This window comes from Talaromyces proteolyticus (assembly GCF_021365285.1).
Source record: "Talaromyces proteolyticus strain PMI_201 chromosome Unknown BGW36scaffold_12, whole genome shotgun sequence".
Taxonomy (NCBI): domain Eukaryota; kingdom Fungi; phylum Ascomycota; class Eurotiomycetes; order Eurotiales; family Trichocomaceae; genus Talaromyces; species Talaromyces proteolyticus.
Window position 1 is genome coordinate 765,138 of NW_025764288.1, and position 16,020 is coordinate 781,157.

Sequence of the window (16,020 nt, forward strand, 5' to 3'; positions counted from 1 at the left end):
CACTGGGAGAGAAATAGCATGCAGCAGCGAGGCAACCACCGAATGCAAGAGCTGGACAGAGAAATGATAGTGATAGTGATTGCAAAAGGTTCTCTGTGTATTATTATTGGGAGCATTGTGCCCCGGTTTGCCACACGGGAGCCAGCGGGATTGCCGTCGCCTGGAGCCAGCCTGGGCCTTGCTTACACTAGCCCAGACACCAGACTCCTAGCACTGGCTAGTTGGTTGGTATTGCTGGGCGTCCTGTGACCTCGGGTGGACCCTGCGATTTATTTATTTATTTGTTGGCTGTCATGACTATTAACTAATCGATTAATTGCTGATTAGCGAGGGCGTGGCCTGATTCGTGTAGATCACGCGTCGATCCAAGTCTATATCGTATGTACATGTACCCACTTGAGAAAGCCGTTACACAGGGCAGGACGCATGACTCAATACGTCAATTAATGGATTAGGGATCAATTGGTATTATGGAGTGCTGAGTAGGAGGAATATTCAATTCATTTCTTGTTGATATATATAATGTGCACAATAGCCGTCGAGGGTATCATCAGGCAACCAAGCCGCGTTATTAATTGATCCTTACCAAACTCCTGCGGGAATCATCCATCAATCGTATCAGCTCACAAGCTCGTCGCTCATATCGGTCTCCGCAAACTCGAGCCATTCGCCTGAAATCGCCTTTTTCCAAAACCGCACTGCGCCGTCATCTCCAGACGATATTAAACAGTCACCTGAAAAAGTCAGCAACAGGTATAATGTATAATACAGAGAAATGTCAAACATACCCGCAAATGAGAACTGCACCTGCCAGACGTCAAGGTGTCGGCTGTCGATACACGCTACCTCTTTAAACTCGTGTTTGAATGGGGTGTCGCCCCCCGCAGGCCGGTGCGACGAGGTCGTGGGAGCCCGATTCGCAAGAGCACTGCTGATTCCCGACTGCACTGTAGCACGCTGGGAAGGCGACAGTGCTGATGCCTGTGACTGCCGGTGATTGGCATGCGCTCCCGAGTTGGACAAAGATGTATACACTTCAAAGATGCGAACATAACCGTCTTTGCAGCCGCTGGCAATGAGATCGAACCCACGTACCGAGCCATTGGCCCACGATATATCCCGGACCAGACCGCCATGTCCCGTCAGCTCGATTGCATGGTAGAACCGACGACTCGCGTCCGTCCGATAGATCTTCACGGTATTCATGGCTGCCACCACGAGTGACAGGCCTTTGCGGTCCCCTTCAGGCATCAATGGGTGTGTGACATCAAAGGCGTCGTGGTGGAATTGCACCTGGAAGCTGGTCTCTTCTCCTCGCTGCGGTGCTGGACAAACTCGGAATTGGTCCAGAGCCTGCCATTCCACCAAGCTGTCAGGCATGACGGGCTCCATCACCATCAGATATCCATCCCGGGTAATCAGAGCTAACCATGTGTCCAAGTCGACATTTCGGAAGTCTAAAGACACAAAGGGGACGCGATGCGGTGCTGTTAGCCGGTAGATCGACTTGAAGCGCCTCCCCGAGTTAGGAGGTTGCGTCACGTCTTCTTGCCAGATCTTCAATCTCATATCTTCTCCCACGCTGCCAATGTGCTGGCCGGTAAAAGGCCCATTCCAAGCAGCCTGGACAAACAAACAAGACATTAACAAACGATACCTCACGTAATATCTTCTACGGCTGGGAACTTACATCGCGAATCTCGGCGTCATGCGCGCGCCATGTGTCAGTCAACTGCCATTCTCCGTCTTTCTGATCCCAGACCTTTAATCGGTGATCCGAGGATGCCGTTACTATGCGCGTCCCGTAGAAATTGAACTTGGTGACCGTGACCAGGTCGCGATGGCCGGCATCAAAGTCGGTAAAGCCCGTCCCCATCGTAGTGAGGGGCGCGACTGCGCTTGGTCCCTGTTCCCCTGTTCTGCTCGAGCCCCCACTTGGAAGTCAGACAGCGGATGCTGTAGAAGCCGGCTGCTTCTTGTGCAACGCGGTAGTCTGTAGGCTGCATGTAGCACCTACTAAGCATGTAGCTAAGCATGTAGCTAAGCACGTATGTATGTATTGTCTCGTCTATGCTGCTGCTTCGGGGAAGGCGCTGATCGAGCTTCCGCGATAATACGCAATCAGCCAGCCCTGATTGGCCCCCGTGGAGACCGCCCCTGCAGGGCGGTCTAGTATATCCGGCAGAATAAACACTCTTGATGCCAGATCGCCCTTGCCCTGCGACGACGACGCCAGCGATCTGCTGCTCCCTGCCAACTGCCAGATGTGCGCACAATAAAGCGCCGTTGCTTCGACTCAAGCTGCAGCTGTGCTTGCTTTGAATGCTCTCGGCTCCAAATGACTCCTTCCTCCACCAATCTGTCGCGGACTGAGGCCTGGAGCCTGCTGGCTTTGGTCGGCGTGTCCGTCGCCATTGTCGCCAACTCGTTCCACGGCGATGGAGAACCGCTCATGGTTTCCATTGCTTTTAGCGTGTTTGCATTCTCTGCTACATACAGCCTCATTCGATGGCTAGGACCGAGTTTTATGAAGGTGGGGTTGAAAGGCAAGGATATGGCCAAAGCCAAGCGGCCTGAAATGTACGATTGGTTCTGCCTTATTGTGTGGACATTGCTAATGGCATGTCGTTTAGCCCGGAGACTATGGGTGCAGTGTGCGCCGTGGTTTACTTGCTCGTGTTGATTGCCTTCATCCCATTCCCCTTCTACAAGGATATCGTGGCTGCCACTTCGGGCGGCGGAAATCGCGACGTCGTCCAGGTCGTTGAGCATGTTGAGATGGGCCGATATCTCCATCGCTTTCCTCACAATAAGGTTGGTCTTTCTCAGACGGTGGGATTGGTAACGAAGCTAATTTCTGTAGCTGGCATCCTACCTGTCCGGCGTCCTCTCTCTACAGGCGATCGTCCTCCTTGGAATCGGCGACGACCTCCTGGATATCAGATGGCGGCACAAGGTTCTGATACCGGCATTCGGAGCATTTCCAATGTTGATTGTCTACTTTGTTGATTTCGGCGTTACCCAAGTCGTGGTTCCGATGCCTCTGCAGCCGTATCTAGGGGAGATTATCAACCTGGGCTGGCTTTACTATGCTTACATGGCTGCCGTCGCGATATTTTGCCCTAACAGCATTAACATGTTAGCAGGAATCAATGGTGTTGAGGTCTCCCAGTCGCTTGTGATTGCCGTTCTCCTACTGATCAATGACTCGCTGTATCTGTCGCCCTTCACCCCATACCCACACCCTGCTATGGATTCTCATCTTTTCTCGATTTATTTCTTGCTGCCATTCATTGGCGTGTCACTTGCTCTTCTCTTCCATAACTGGTATCCCTCAAAAGTATTCGTCGGCGACACATACTGTTACTTTGCCGGGATGGTGTTTGTAGTCGTTGGAATTCTGGGCCACTTTAGCAAGACTCTTCTCTTGCTATTTATTCCTCAGATGTTCAACTTTCTATACTCCTGTCCCCAGTTGTTCCACATCATTCCGTGCCCTAGACACCGACTCCCGAAGTTTAACGCCGTCACTGGTCTGTTGGAAAACTCTGTTACCGAATGGGCACATCCTCCACCAGCTCTAATCAGCGCAATACTCAAGATTTTAAACCACTTGCGACTAATCGGCATCAAGACGAATACAAAAGGCGAAATCATCGAGTCGACAAACCTGACTCTCCTCAATCTCTGGATTCTTTGGTTTGGCCCGATGAAAGAGGACCGACTTGCCCTGCACATTGTTTTACTGCAGTCAGCTTGCGGGCTCCTTGCGCTTTTTGTCCGTCACCGTATGGCTCTTCTTGTCTTTCCATCAGACAATCGGAACTTTCTGTCTTCTGTGTAATGTACATATACTTCGCATGCTCATGTGATTAGAAATACCCAGCTTTGTATCGCTGTATTGGCTTGTATTATTTATTTCATGTATAGACCAATTTTTTTCAAATACATATTTTTACATCAGCATTTACGAGAGAGGATCACAGGCTGATGTCGGAACGATGTCCGTTGCTCAGGGTTGACACCATCATGCTCCGCGATGGTGCAAGTTGATTAATTACCCGAATCGGCGTGTGATGTTACAGCAATTACGAATTTACGATACACCGTTTGAGAATCTATTACTGATACCTGATGCTTGTTCTAAGCTACTTTATTTGCTCTTTCACCCTACGTCCACTTGAAATGGAGCACGAATCTGTACGATCCACTGAGGGGTGACAACGGTCGAGAATGGCGCCAATTCGTGATTACTAGATTTATGACCTGATCTATTTGTCAGTCAATATTTGAAAGATATATATTCGCCTCGCGTCAATACACAGATAGACGACTCTCTATCCCGGTCGCTACTCTTTTTATTCGACGTTGATTCTGGTATTCAAAGGTCCATACCATAATGAGTCTTGTCGACCCTCTCCCAGTCGGTACAAGCCCTAGCAGCCATGTCCTCGACGGCACCAAAACCAACTCCGACGTGAGGACTACCTCAATCATTCCAGACTCCCCTCCAGTCACCGAAGCAGATTTGAAAAGTGAACCAACACCGCGCTTCGAAATCGAGGAACATCCAGTCGACCAAGTCCGGAATATCAAAGTCGGTATCATCGGTGCCGGTCTGGCTGGTGTGACAGCCGCAGCATTGTTGCCTGCGAAATTGCCGGGTATAGATTTGACCATTTATGACAAGAATAGCGACGTGGTATGGTTATCTCTCACTTTAATAATAGTCATTTATATTAGTTTGCAAAAAATGTTTGAAGCTTATGAGAAGGATGTTAGGGTGGCACGTGGTTTGAGAATACATACCCAGGCGTTCGCTGTGATGTCCCTGCGCATGTATATCAATCCGGCTTTGAGCCAAACACTCAATGGACAGAGGAGTTTGCACAGGGCCACGAGATTCGCGACTACTGGCAAAGCGTAGCAAAGAAACACGGCGTCTACTCACGTCTGAAAGCCAAGCAGAAGATCCTCAAAGCGGAATGGATTAATGAGGAGGCGAAATGGAAATTAACCATTGAGGATTTGAATCATCATAAGGTGACTAACTCCGTCAAGATTGAAGATGTTGGCGACGTCTGTTGACAGAGATAAAGGTCTATGAAGAAAAGCTGGACTTTATCGTGTCTGCTATTGGCCATTTCAACGCCTGGAAACTTCCAGATTATGAAGGAATTGACAAGTTCAAAAACACACTGTTCCATTCCTCAAATTGGAACCACAATATTGACCTTAAAGGTAAACGGGTCGCTCTGATCGGTAACGGTGCCTCGGGTCTACAAGTCCTGCCATCCATCCAACCCATAGCGAGTCACGTCGACCATTATGCTCGAAATCGTACTTGGATCGTGGACTCCTTCGGCTCAGTTGGTGTGCGCAGGCTCGAGCCTAATATTATTAGCGAAGAGGATAAAGAGACATATCGCAACGACCCGCAAAAATACCTTGAGTATCGCAAAAAGACCGAATCCGACTATTTCCGTCGCTTTGGGAATATATTCAAGGGAACTCCCGGTCAGGAAAGCTTGCGTGAAAAATGGTCGGAGCTTATGCTCAAGCGTGCAGGTCCAGAACTAGCAGACAAGATCATCCCTGACTTCCCACCGAATTGTCGACGACCGACGCCTGGGCCGGGCTACTTGGAGGCACTCTCGAAGCCAAACGTCAGCTTCATCCAAACCCGCATTCAGAAATTCACTGAAACGGGTATTGTGACTATAGATGGTGTCGAGAGGGAAGTGGATGTTGTTATATGTTCGACTGGCGCAAATGTTGACTTTGCACCCCCTTTCCCAGTTATTTCCAACGGTGTCAATCTGCAGGAGGCATGGAAACCGGGTGGATTATACGGCTATCCAAACATCTATCTCGGCATGGCTGCACCGGGATTCCCCAACATTAACTGGATTGGTGGGCCTTTATCGGCTGGATTTAGCGGTACAGTTCCTAACAGCTTCGAAAACCAAGTCACGTATATCGCGAAAGTGATCCGCAAGCTACGCAGTCAGGGAATCGCCGGCCTTGCACCATCGTTCGCAGCCACAAAGGACTTTATCGAATTCGCCGACCAGTTCTTTCCGCGAACTGTATGGACGGGCAACGACGACTCGTCTGAAAATAACAAGAACTGTTCATCCTGGTACAATGGCGGGATTCCCGGTGGCCGAGTCGTGGGTATGTTTCCCGGTAGTGCAGCTGCTGCGAATTATATCCGCAGAGATCCTAGATGGGAGGACTTTGAATATACCTATACGAATAAGAGTGGGAATAGGTTTGCGTGGTTGGGGAATGGTTGGACAACGAGGGAGTCGGGTAACGATGATGATGCCGTGGATTTGACGCCGCATTTGAGGTTGCCAGAGGATACGGATTTGAGGTCGCATTGTGAAGGGTGGTGGGATGTGTAGAGGAGCCACTCGACTATAGTTTATTCTAGATACATCATCGATATCACTAATAGATATGAGCTGGTTTTGCTTCGGGTAGAGATTTATCTATGCCGCTATAAATAATTGATACTCAATATTGTTTACAAGGCTACTCAGCCTGTGCATACTTGGGCACCTCTTCTCCTGCCTTCCAGAAGTATTGAGCCCCTGGATGAGCATCTGGCAACCTTGTCTTCCCCTTTTGTCCGTAGAAATTCTCCCGCATCGTCCCCCCTTTCACAGCATAATCATCCCAAAACAGCCCTCTTCTTCTCAGCTCCGGCACCAGATACTCAATAATATCATCAAACGTCTCCGGTATACTAGCATAACTCAAATTGAACCCATCCACATCAGCCACCTCAACCCACCGCTCCAACTCATCCGCCACCGTCTTCGCACTCCCAATAATTTTCGCCCCATTCCCACCAACGAGCAAATACTCTGATATCGTGCGTCGAGTCCACTTGATATCTTCCTTCCCAGGCACCGTACTTGCCCAATGATTCACCATACTCCGCACCGCAGGCGCTTCGACGAACCGGAAATCCTGGTCCTCGTCATACTTGCCCAGATCATACCCCGACCAACCCCCAAACAGCGCCAGCGACCCTTCGTGGTCACCGTACTTGATGATTTCCTCAAACTTGGCCTGTGCCGCTTCATCCGTCTCAGCGACGATAACCAACACCCCCGCGATGATCTTGATATCCCCTGGGTCTCGTCCAATTTCAGCTGCCTGTTTCCGGATACTGTCCACCGACGGCCGGACTAGCTCTGGGGCATGGCCGTTGAGGAAAATCGCCTCGGCATGCTTCGCTGCAAAAGCGCGGCCAGCTGTCGACGTGCCAGCCTGCAGCAGGAACGGGGTGCGCTGGGCTGACGGTTCGCAGAGATGCGGACCAGGCACATTGAAATACTTCCCCTTGTGATCAATCTGCCTGACACGGTCTGGATCCGCATAACCCGACTGATCATTCTTCACCGCATCATCCCGCCACGACCCTTCCCACAGCTTATACGTGACATTCAAGTACTCATCGGCAATCCGATACCGCTCATCGTGCTCAACCTGCGTATTCAACCCGAAATTCCTGGCCGCCGAGTCCAGGTACGACGTGACAATATTCCACCCGACCCGCCCATTACTCAAATGATCAACAGTCGAAAACCGCCGCGCCTGCGCGTACGGCGGGTCATACGTCGTCGACGCCGTGACACCGAAGGAGATACTTTCCGTGGCGGCAGCGAGGGCCGGGATGGAGTAGAGAGGGTCGTTGATTGGAAATTGAGTGCCGGCGGGGATTGTTGGATGGAGGTTTGCAGGGCCCTTGTAGACGTCGTATCCGCCGAGAACGTCGGCGAAGAAGATGGCGTGGAATTTTGCCGCTTCAAGTTTTTGTGCGAGCGAGATCCAGTGTGTGAGTTTGTTGTATTGGCTTCCTTGGTCCTTGGGGTATCGGAATACGCCTGGGTTGAGGTGGCCAGGCGCCTGCATGGCGAAGGCGTTGAGGATGAGTTGTTTCTTTTCTGACATTTTGGGTTTGAGTAAGGAGGTAAGGGCTTTGGAAGGGTAGGAACAGGGAGGTTGAAGTAATTAATAGCTATGTTCGAAAGGGACGATGTGTAACTTAGTGGTTCAAATGAATGAGTTCTCAGAGTTGTAGCTCTGTCCCGGGTAGGAATTTCAACAATTCAATGTTTCAGACCAAAGCTGATATCACTCATACAATCAACCTCAAAGCATAAATAATCTACTCAGTTCCTGACAGGGAAGGAACAAGAGACGCTACCACCCCTCCTCACCCATACATCAGTCGATTCATACAGTAGACGTACACACCTCTGCGAAATCGGCCATCAAATCGACATCAATTGATGAGGGGCTAACCCCCTCCTCCCTCCTTCGGTCTCGGATATTCTCCGATTGTTGAAAAGATAACTGAACTTAATTTAAGATTGTATGCATGGCAAGTGTAGATGGCGTGCTCCGCGTGCGTGGTGGTGTGAGGGAAGGTATGTAAAGTGGTGGTTTTGCAAATTACGGGAGTTACGAGGTTGTGTAATTTACGGGCCCACTCTCATGAACATTGACTGATGATTATCGAGGGAATAATGTGTACCAGATAGCTCTGGTTTGATTGCAGGTTGAAAGTATTGATGAATAAATACATTGATGAGTAGCGTATCGAGTAGACAACGGATAGGGTTTTTGAGTAATATCCTATTTAACGACCTCCTGTAAGACAAGTCTCTAGGATTCTATGAATATTATTATATGAAAGAATGAGCAGATCTGATATTCCAATATCAAAAAGAGTGTTCTTTTCAGTATTGAATGCTATTTGAATGTATGTAGCACACACAAGTTGGTGTCAAACAGTGACTCGACAAAGCCCTAAGCCTCCTGTCCGCATTTTGCAGGCTAATGCATAGCACTTTATAAATATTTGGAAATAAGCAAAAATTCTGCGTTTGAATGTCATTTGAGAGCAATCTATGTACACGCCCGTTCTTATTTACTGGCAAAGATTTTCTATATTCACTATCTGTATTTGATGAGCAGATGCCAATATATATATTTATTATTTATATATGTGTGTCACTCAAGCTGCTCCTTACAGTGCAGTAGATAATTTCTTGCCGGATCAATTTATATACTTTGACTATAATGGTGGGCAAGAGTATTGACAAGTTGTATAACATATTAGAGATATTACTGCTGATAATTAAAAGTAAATACGCTAGGCGCTGACGTGACTATCTTTCTTCAATCGATTTGAAAGAGTTGCTGCCGCGCTAGCAATCATTCCTCGAACGAAAACCCAGAGTGCAGGCGCCACAAGTGTATGTGATCGGCCAGAAGCCAGTGCACATTCATGGCTGCGTCAGGAAGGGCTACAAGGCTATATCGTTAGCCAATTTAATATGACAAACGGTTTAGATTATATAGGATTTCGTATAAATAATGAATATATTTCATTATATGAAAGTAATATTATTCATATAACTGGTAATAGCCTTACAAAGGCTATTTTATAGGAAACTAATCATCATTCGTACACGTAGAGACTATTAATGATCAATTTACATATTTATACTTGGTCTCGCGATTTCACAGAAAGCGTTGAATAGATTAATAGGCATATAGACGAGGTCGGCGGCCATTTCCAAAATAAAATCCAACTCTTAGACAACCTTGGATTCAAAGTTAGGGTTAGTGTCCCACCTGACTAGACACTGTTGGCATACTGGCATCCAAATTACGCAGGCTTTCCGGAAGTGGTAGGTATTGCCATCGATTCCTCCACCGCTGATAGCTTCAGAATGGCATATTTTCCACTTCATAGGCCTCAATAGACCCCGTGAGCCGATATATAATAATCTCAACTTACAGAAATAGGAAGCTTCTCATTTCCAGTTCGGTGAAGAATTGACGTTTTTAAAAGCGAATCCAGTAAACACGTTTCATAATAGCGACCGGATACACCAGTTCGAATGTTCATAAGCAAGCAATATTTCCTAGTTTCTATAACAATTTTATCACAATCGCCTGTTGAGGTTACATATTAGAGCGTAAATGTTTGTTTAGTATATCAATCTACCAGTAAACCACCTGAACGACTTTGGATCTCAAACATCCCTTCTCCATCTTCACAATGATGAGTGCAATTTATAAAGGTTACTTTCGCTGCTGTTAGCGCAAGGAGTTGAAATTTACGGTTCTGGGTATAGTTCAACACAGAGCCAACAATGCAAGTACCGAGTCTATATGCCAGTCACAACCTCATAACTGGAGCAATATCATCGGCTACTGAAATTACCTTTGATAATGCGTGCATGGACAAATTAATCTGTCGATCATCTCGAGAAAAGGCGGGGTAGACGTAGGAGTTTCCTATTCTGGAATCGCGCCTTGCGCCTTGTTTTTCCCCATGCAACAGTGCAACCGTAACACTTCATTTCTGCAAGGAATATTGAAAGGAACCGTCACTTTTATACGGTTGGTCCCATAAAATCACACCAGTCCTTTAAAGCCTAATTATCAGTGGAGCAACGGAACGTTGCCGGATGTACTTGTTTCAATAGCCGATTTGGTGTACATAGCCAAACTTATGTGCTAATTTTCTTATTTGCACAGTAATCAAGTTGCACGATAGAGAGCAGAATCATGAGAGTAATTTTATTTCTTTCTCTAGCGGTGGCGACCGCCATAGGGGCGGTGATAGAACGATCCCCCATATATCTCAATAAAGAGGTGTCGAGCTCCGCGGGACCAGCGGTCCTACAACCGTACATGTCATATTCAATTGAGTTTTGCTATTTCCCAGACTATGCAGGTATGTAGCCTTATTGGATTAGATAAATAATACTGACTGGCGAAGGAAACAAATCAAACCCTAACCAATTTTCTAACCAGTTGCTTGACAACCTCGCTGCTATACAGGGAACCAAGCCATACATACGAGTAGGCGGAAATACACAGTACGTGAATATTAAATCTTCCGTTTACTGAATGGCATAAATGACTGACATCAAATAGGGATTATGCGTTGTACAATGCCAGTTTAGAGTATGCCATCAATGGGACGATTATTCCGAGCAAGTCGGAAGATTATCCATACATACTCTACATTGGACCATCTTTCTTTGAGTCTTATTCTACCTGGCCAGACACCAAATTTATTCACGGCTACAATTTGGGCAAAAATGGCAGCGACAGTCTGAAAAGTCTTTTAGATACGGTTCCGTTAGTTTGTAAGGCCCTTCAAGGTGGAAAGTTGGCGTACTGGGAATTAGGAAACGAGCCTGATCTGTACAAAACTTCCTCACAAGGGATAGTCAGACCAGCAAATTGGACCGAACAAGGTTATGTTGATGAATGGTTGTCAAAATCACGAAAAATTCGCGCTGCGCTTGCCAAATCATGCCCGGAGATGGCCGCTGATGAGAACTATAAATACATAGCGCCGTCGTTTGCAGGGCTTAGGAACAGTTTGGACCCAGTGAAAACGTGGGAGGATGGATTAGATTCTGATAAAAACATCGCTCTTAATTCGGAACACGAGTCAGTACTTTATCTTCCTTATCTTGGAACTAAATATCAAAGATTAACGCAATACAGCTATATGGGGGGAGCAACCCAGCCTGGAGTCACCCTTCAGGGCACACTCATGAACCATACAGCCACAGTCAATAATGTCAATCCTTTCAAAAATCTTTCTCGGGTGCTTGCCGCCAAGAACTTGACTACAGATATTCCCCTTATTCTTGGTGAACACAATTCACTTTATAACGAGGGTGCACCAGGACTATCTAATGCCTTCGGTGCTGCACTTTGGGGGATTGACTGGAACCTGTACGCTGCCTCTCAAGGCATCCAGAGACAACATATGCATCAAGGAACCGACTACCGGTACGCATCCTGGCAGCCAGTTCAAACCGAGAAGACCACACTAGGGACAAAACCTCCATATTACGGCAATATCTTCGTCGCTGAAATGGTGCGTGGCGGGTCGAACGTACAAATAATGAACCTGCCACTCTCAAACGAGACCGAGGCCGCGTATGCAGCGTATGTGAATGGTCAGCTGACTAGATTTGCCGTGGTAAATCTTGTAGAGTACAACTATACTGATTCAGACCCGACGGCTACCCGACCATCAGTTTCGTATTCGTTTCAGCTTCCCTCCGGAATCGGGTCAGTGTCAGTGCAGCGGCTGATGGCAAATGGAAGTAATTCTATCTCAGGCATTACTTGGGATGGATACTCGTACAATTACGAACTTGCCGGTGGCAAGCCAGTTCGCTTGAGCAATGTGACGGTGGGCGAGACGGCGCGTGTTGACAAAGATGGCGTCGTTAATATTAACGTACCTTATTCGAGTGCAGTACTACTGACTGTTAATCATGGGGGCGGTTCAGCGTGATATCTTTGATTACATTGTGGCTCGTGTCATCAAAATAGGTTGTTCATCACTGAAAAAGTGGCGCTCAGATTGATCTGTGCCGACGAATATGGCCGACGCCTGACTGTTCTATACATCTGACTACTAGATTTCAATTTAAATTATCGGAAAGTTATCTTGTGTGATATATTCCTGTTGTATTGTAATATATTAAGCTTTATCCCTCAGTACGGATATGAACATCGAAGGCTCTGTGAGTCGTCATAGGAATGGTCAACATAGTATATAATAACTATGGAGGGAACTATAATATTCGCCACTCATTTTCATCTGTCATGCTACACAGCATGCAGGAACAAAATCCCAATCCCCTTGGCACCAGATCACTTCCCGATTAGGAAGCCATCTGGTAATGTGATATCAAGACGGTAATGTTCTCGGCGTTGAACTCAGCAGACCTATGGATCACCAGGTATCCAGTCTTAGAAAAAAGTAAATAGCAGGCCAAGCTTTTGTAATCCCCGGAGAAACGTGGACTTGTTCGCGTTGTGACTGCGGCATGTGACTGGGTTTGACCTATCGGAGTAAGCTTCCCGAGTTTGTCGATCAAAGATATTTCAACGCTTTGGTTAGGTCTTAACCGAGAGCATTTACGCTGACAGACAACCATTTAAATTAGTCTGATCATGCAAAAGTTATCGAAGGACGTGAATAAGGTATGTCATTTTTCGAGGTCGAAATACTATATGAGCGCTTTCTGATTTGTTGTATTTAGATTGATCGACAGTTTAGGTTTTACTGGCCACCATGATATTTGACATGCAGCAGACCACAGCCTATAAGAGATGGTGAAGATCCAGTAAGTCCTCATCACTCCTCTAATTCTTAATTTCTTTGATATAACAAAGCTCATGATCCGAGCGACGTGATGGTATTTAGGCCCTTGCGCGGCATCAGATGAGGCTTCTGGTGTGTCAGCCATCCCTGCATTCCACGGAATAGTTTCATAGTAACAAAATTAACACAGCCTTCGCGCAAGCATTCAATAGAGTATATATGAAATTGATTTCCTGTAAAATTTCATATTTGTAAATACTTTTGGTTAGCAATTATCGATTTTAATGTCATAATTTCACGAGAAACGAAGTGGAATGAATCTGTGAGGTGCCACACGTTAAATGACAATATTTTATCAGCATATTAGTGCATAATGATTCTTTTCTACTTTTTATTCTACGCTGAAACAATTCTCGCACAGCAACCTCCTCAGCCAGAAGATGTAAATGTCCCCGGCACGAATTTTTTGGACCATAACAGCCCTATTAGTTCCTACTTCGGCCAAGAATTCTTGAAGGAAAACATTCCTTTTATCGATATACCTGATGCAAATATTCAGGAAATATACTACTACCGCTGGTCCACTCTAGCGGGCCATTTGCGGTATATAACTCCTGGAACTGGCTATATCCTTACCGAATTCCTTCAACCGGTGGGTTATGCCGAGGCGTACAATACTATCGACGCTGCTGCTGGACATCAGATTGATGAGGCAAGATGGCTTAGAGGAAGTTTTTATGCGGGTGATTATATCCAGGTTTACACGCGTGGGCCTGGAAATACTACCCAGTACACGAACTGGATCACAGATGCTGCGTATCGCAGGGCACAGGTCAATGGAGACGTCGAGTTTTTGACCAGCCAGCTGGATGGATTTCTCCGCATGTGGGACGAATGGGATTTTGTCTTTGATGAGGATGCTGGTCTTTATTATTACACCCCGCTCTACGATGCACAGGAATACAGTCTTCCTGATTACGTTGATGCAGCTGAGACAAACGACACCGCCATTCAGTTCCAAGGACCAGATACATACAGACCTAGTCATAACGCCTATATGGTTGGTAATGCACGAGCGGTGTCTGAAACAGCAAAACTAGCAGGCCAGAATTCAGTAGCTGCCAACTTTACCAACCTGGCAGATGCACTCGAAACAGCCATGTACGAGCATTTATGGAACCCGGATCAACAATTCTTCGTCGACGTGATTAGACCCGACAACCCGAATCTCACTCAACTGCAGGGCCGCGAGGAAGTAGGATTGTTTCCATTCCGCTTCGGAATCGGCCTGGAAGATAAATACTGCACTTCCCCTTCCGAAGAGCTGTTCGACCCTCAGGGCTTTTATACTACTTACGCCCCGGCAACACTCGAGGTCCGCAATGAGTATTACTCTGCCACTAAGCCAAACTCTTACTGTTGTTACTGGAATGGCCAATCATGGCCGTTTTCGACTGCCCATGTACTAAAGTCTTTGGCGAGCATGTATCGCTCCAATAACTGCAGTCTTGTCGCTGAAAAGTACTATCAATACCTCAGTATTTATGCAACAACGCAACACAAAGATGGTGCGCCTTACGTAGCAGAATCGCATTATCCTGATATCGATGAATGGAGTGGTGACAGCTTCAATCACTCCGAGCACTACGATCATTCAACTAACAATGACGATGTTATCACCGGTCTCCTCGGCCTGGTGCCACGACTGGACGACGTGTTGCAATTCTCACCAATCATTCCCTCGAACTGGACATACTTTGCGCTCGAAAATGTCCCGTATCATGGCCATCTGATCACTATTCTCTATGATGCTAACGGAACCCGCTATAACCAAGGATCCGGTCTTCATATATATGTTGACGGCCAATCTGTCTACACAGGCGCTGACTTACAAGCTGAAGTGGAATTGTCTACCTCCTATCTGGAAGGTCAAAATGGAATCAACAACACAGTACCTGTCAATATAGCTGCTAACCCGCTCGGGCTTGGGGCTTATCCAGTCGCTAATGCGACTTACACGTTTGCTCTCGATGACCCTTACAAGGCTATCGATGGGTATTTATTCTATTACTCCGAGCCTGATAATCGCTGGACGAACTATGGATCGCCAAACTCAAACGACACCCTTCAGATCACTCTCGCGCGACCAAGAAACTTTTCCTCCGTTACTCTTGGGATCTACTCAGACGTAGCTCGAGGCGGTGCAATTGATTGCCCAGAGGCGATTGAAATTTACGGCTCGAGTAATAGGCTATTGGCAAGACTCGACCCCTTCGATACCTGTGTGCCGAATGAGCTGAACACGATCTCTTTCAATACCACCGTCGAAAGCGATTTCCTCTCGGTGACCATGTATAAAAAAGAGAATCTCTTCGTTGGTATTTGTGAGCTGCAAGTCTGGGTTCCGCCAGACCGAACCAGTGGCATTTATTACGCCGTTGATGCGGTATTGACAGGTGCAGAAGTGATTTTCAATTCCACGGGGTCCAGAGCAACACCAAATGGGGCTGTAGTAGGCTCATTCCAGGTTGGAAGTAAGGTGTTATTTTCTGGAGTATATGATGCTGGCATAAGCACGAAGGCAAAAGAGGTACAGTTGTCGTATTCCAATTCTGGTAATTCGCCTGCAACGGCAGAGATTGTGGTTAATGCAATGGATGGCGATACCGTATTAAGTTTGCCGCCAACTGATGGACTGTTTACAACGGTGTCTTTGCAGGTGGATTTACTTCCGGGCAGTAACTTTGTGGCTGTGATGATGGAGAGTGGGTATGATGCTGTTGAACTAGAATATCTGCTGGTTGTATAGATGAGACGGTATCCATGTAGATAGTTCAATTAGA

The 16,020-nt window shown here is 46.9% G+C and overlaps 6 protein-coding genes across 6 annotated transcripts; 4 read left to right on the top strand and 2 right to left on the bottom strand.

Moving 5' to 3' along the window:
• Positions 1-411: 411 nt before the first annotated feature.
• On the bottom strand, positions 412-2,022 carry BGW36DRAFT_51349 (putative nuclear pore protein). Its single transcript, XM_046222387.1, has 2 exons — positions 1,691-2,022; positions 412-1,623 (listed from the first exon to the last, which is right to left on the bottom strand). Exons 1-2 carry the CDS (start codon positions 1,874-1,876, stop codon positions 619-621), a joined length of 1,191 nt encoding a protein of 396 aa, XP_046067463.1. The 5' UTR covers positions 1,877-2,022; the 3' UTR covers positions 412-618.
• Positions 2,023-2,338: 316 nt separating this feature from the next.
• Positions 2,339-3,844, top strand: BGW36DRAFT_305425 (putative UDP-N-acetyl-glucosamine-1-P transferase Alg7; the record flags this gene model as incomplete). Its single annotated transcript, XM_046212067.1, has 3 exons — positions 2,339-2,580; positions 2,634-2,814; positions 2,864-3,844. The coding sequence occupies 3 exons, from the start codon at positions 2,339-2,341 to the stop codon at positions 3,842-3,844; spliced, it is 1,404 nt and encodes a 467-aa protein (XP_046067464.1).
• A 555-nt stretch (positions 3,845-4,399) lies between these two features.
• On the top strand, positions 4,400-6,410 carry BGW36DRAFT_400668 (putative flavin-binding monooxygenase; the record flags this gene model as incomplete). The annotated part of the gene is made up of 3 exons (XM_046218651.1): positions 4,400-4,702; positions 4,783-5,043; positions 5,094-6,410. 3 exons carry the CDS (start codon positions 4,400-4,402, stop codon positions 6,408-6,410), a joined length of 1,881 nt encoding a protein of 626 aa, XP_046067465.1.
• A 59-nt stretch (positions 6,411-6,469) lies between these two features.
• BGW36DRAFT_419848 (xenobiotic compound monooxygenase, DszA family) lies at positions 6,470-8,389 on the bottom strand. Its single transcript, XM_046219477.1, has one exon. It carries the CDS (start codon positions 7,966-7,968, stop codon positions 6,541-6,543), a length of 1,428 nt encoding a protein of 475 aa, XP_046067466.1. The 5' UTR covers positions 7,969-8,389; the 3' UTR covers positions 6,470-6,540.
• Positions 8,390-10,602: 2,213 nt separating this feature from the next.
• On the top strand, positions 10,603-12,361 carry BGW36DRAFT_400670 (uncharacterized protein; the record flags this gene model as incomplete). The annotated part of the gene is made up of 4 exons (XM_046218652.1): positions 10,603-10,771; positions 10,817-10,916; positions 10,975-11,499; positions 11,557-12,361. 4 exons carry the CDS (start codon positions 10,603-10,605, stop codon positions 12,359-12,361), a joined length of 1,599 nt encoding a protein of 532 aa, XP_046067467.1.
• A 1,189-nt stretch (positions 12,362-13,550) lies between these two features.
• BGW36DRAFT_400671 (Six-hairpin glycosidase-like protein) lies at positions 13,551-15,986 on the top strand (the record flags this gene model as incomplete). The annotated part of the gene is made up of 3 exons (XM_046218653.1): positions 13,551-14,948; positions 15,309-15,767; positions 15,816-15,986. 3 exons carry the CDS (start codon positions 13,551-13,553, stop codon positions 15,984-15,986), a joined length of 2,028 nt encoding a protein of 675 aa, XP_046067468.1.
• Between the last annotated feature and the right edge of the window lie 34 nt (positions 15,987-16,020).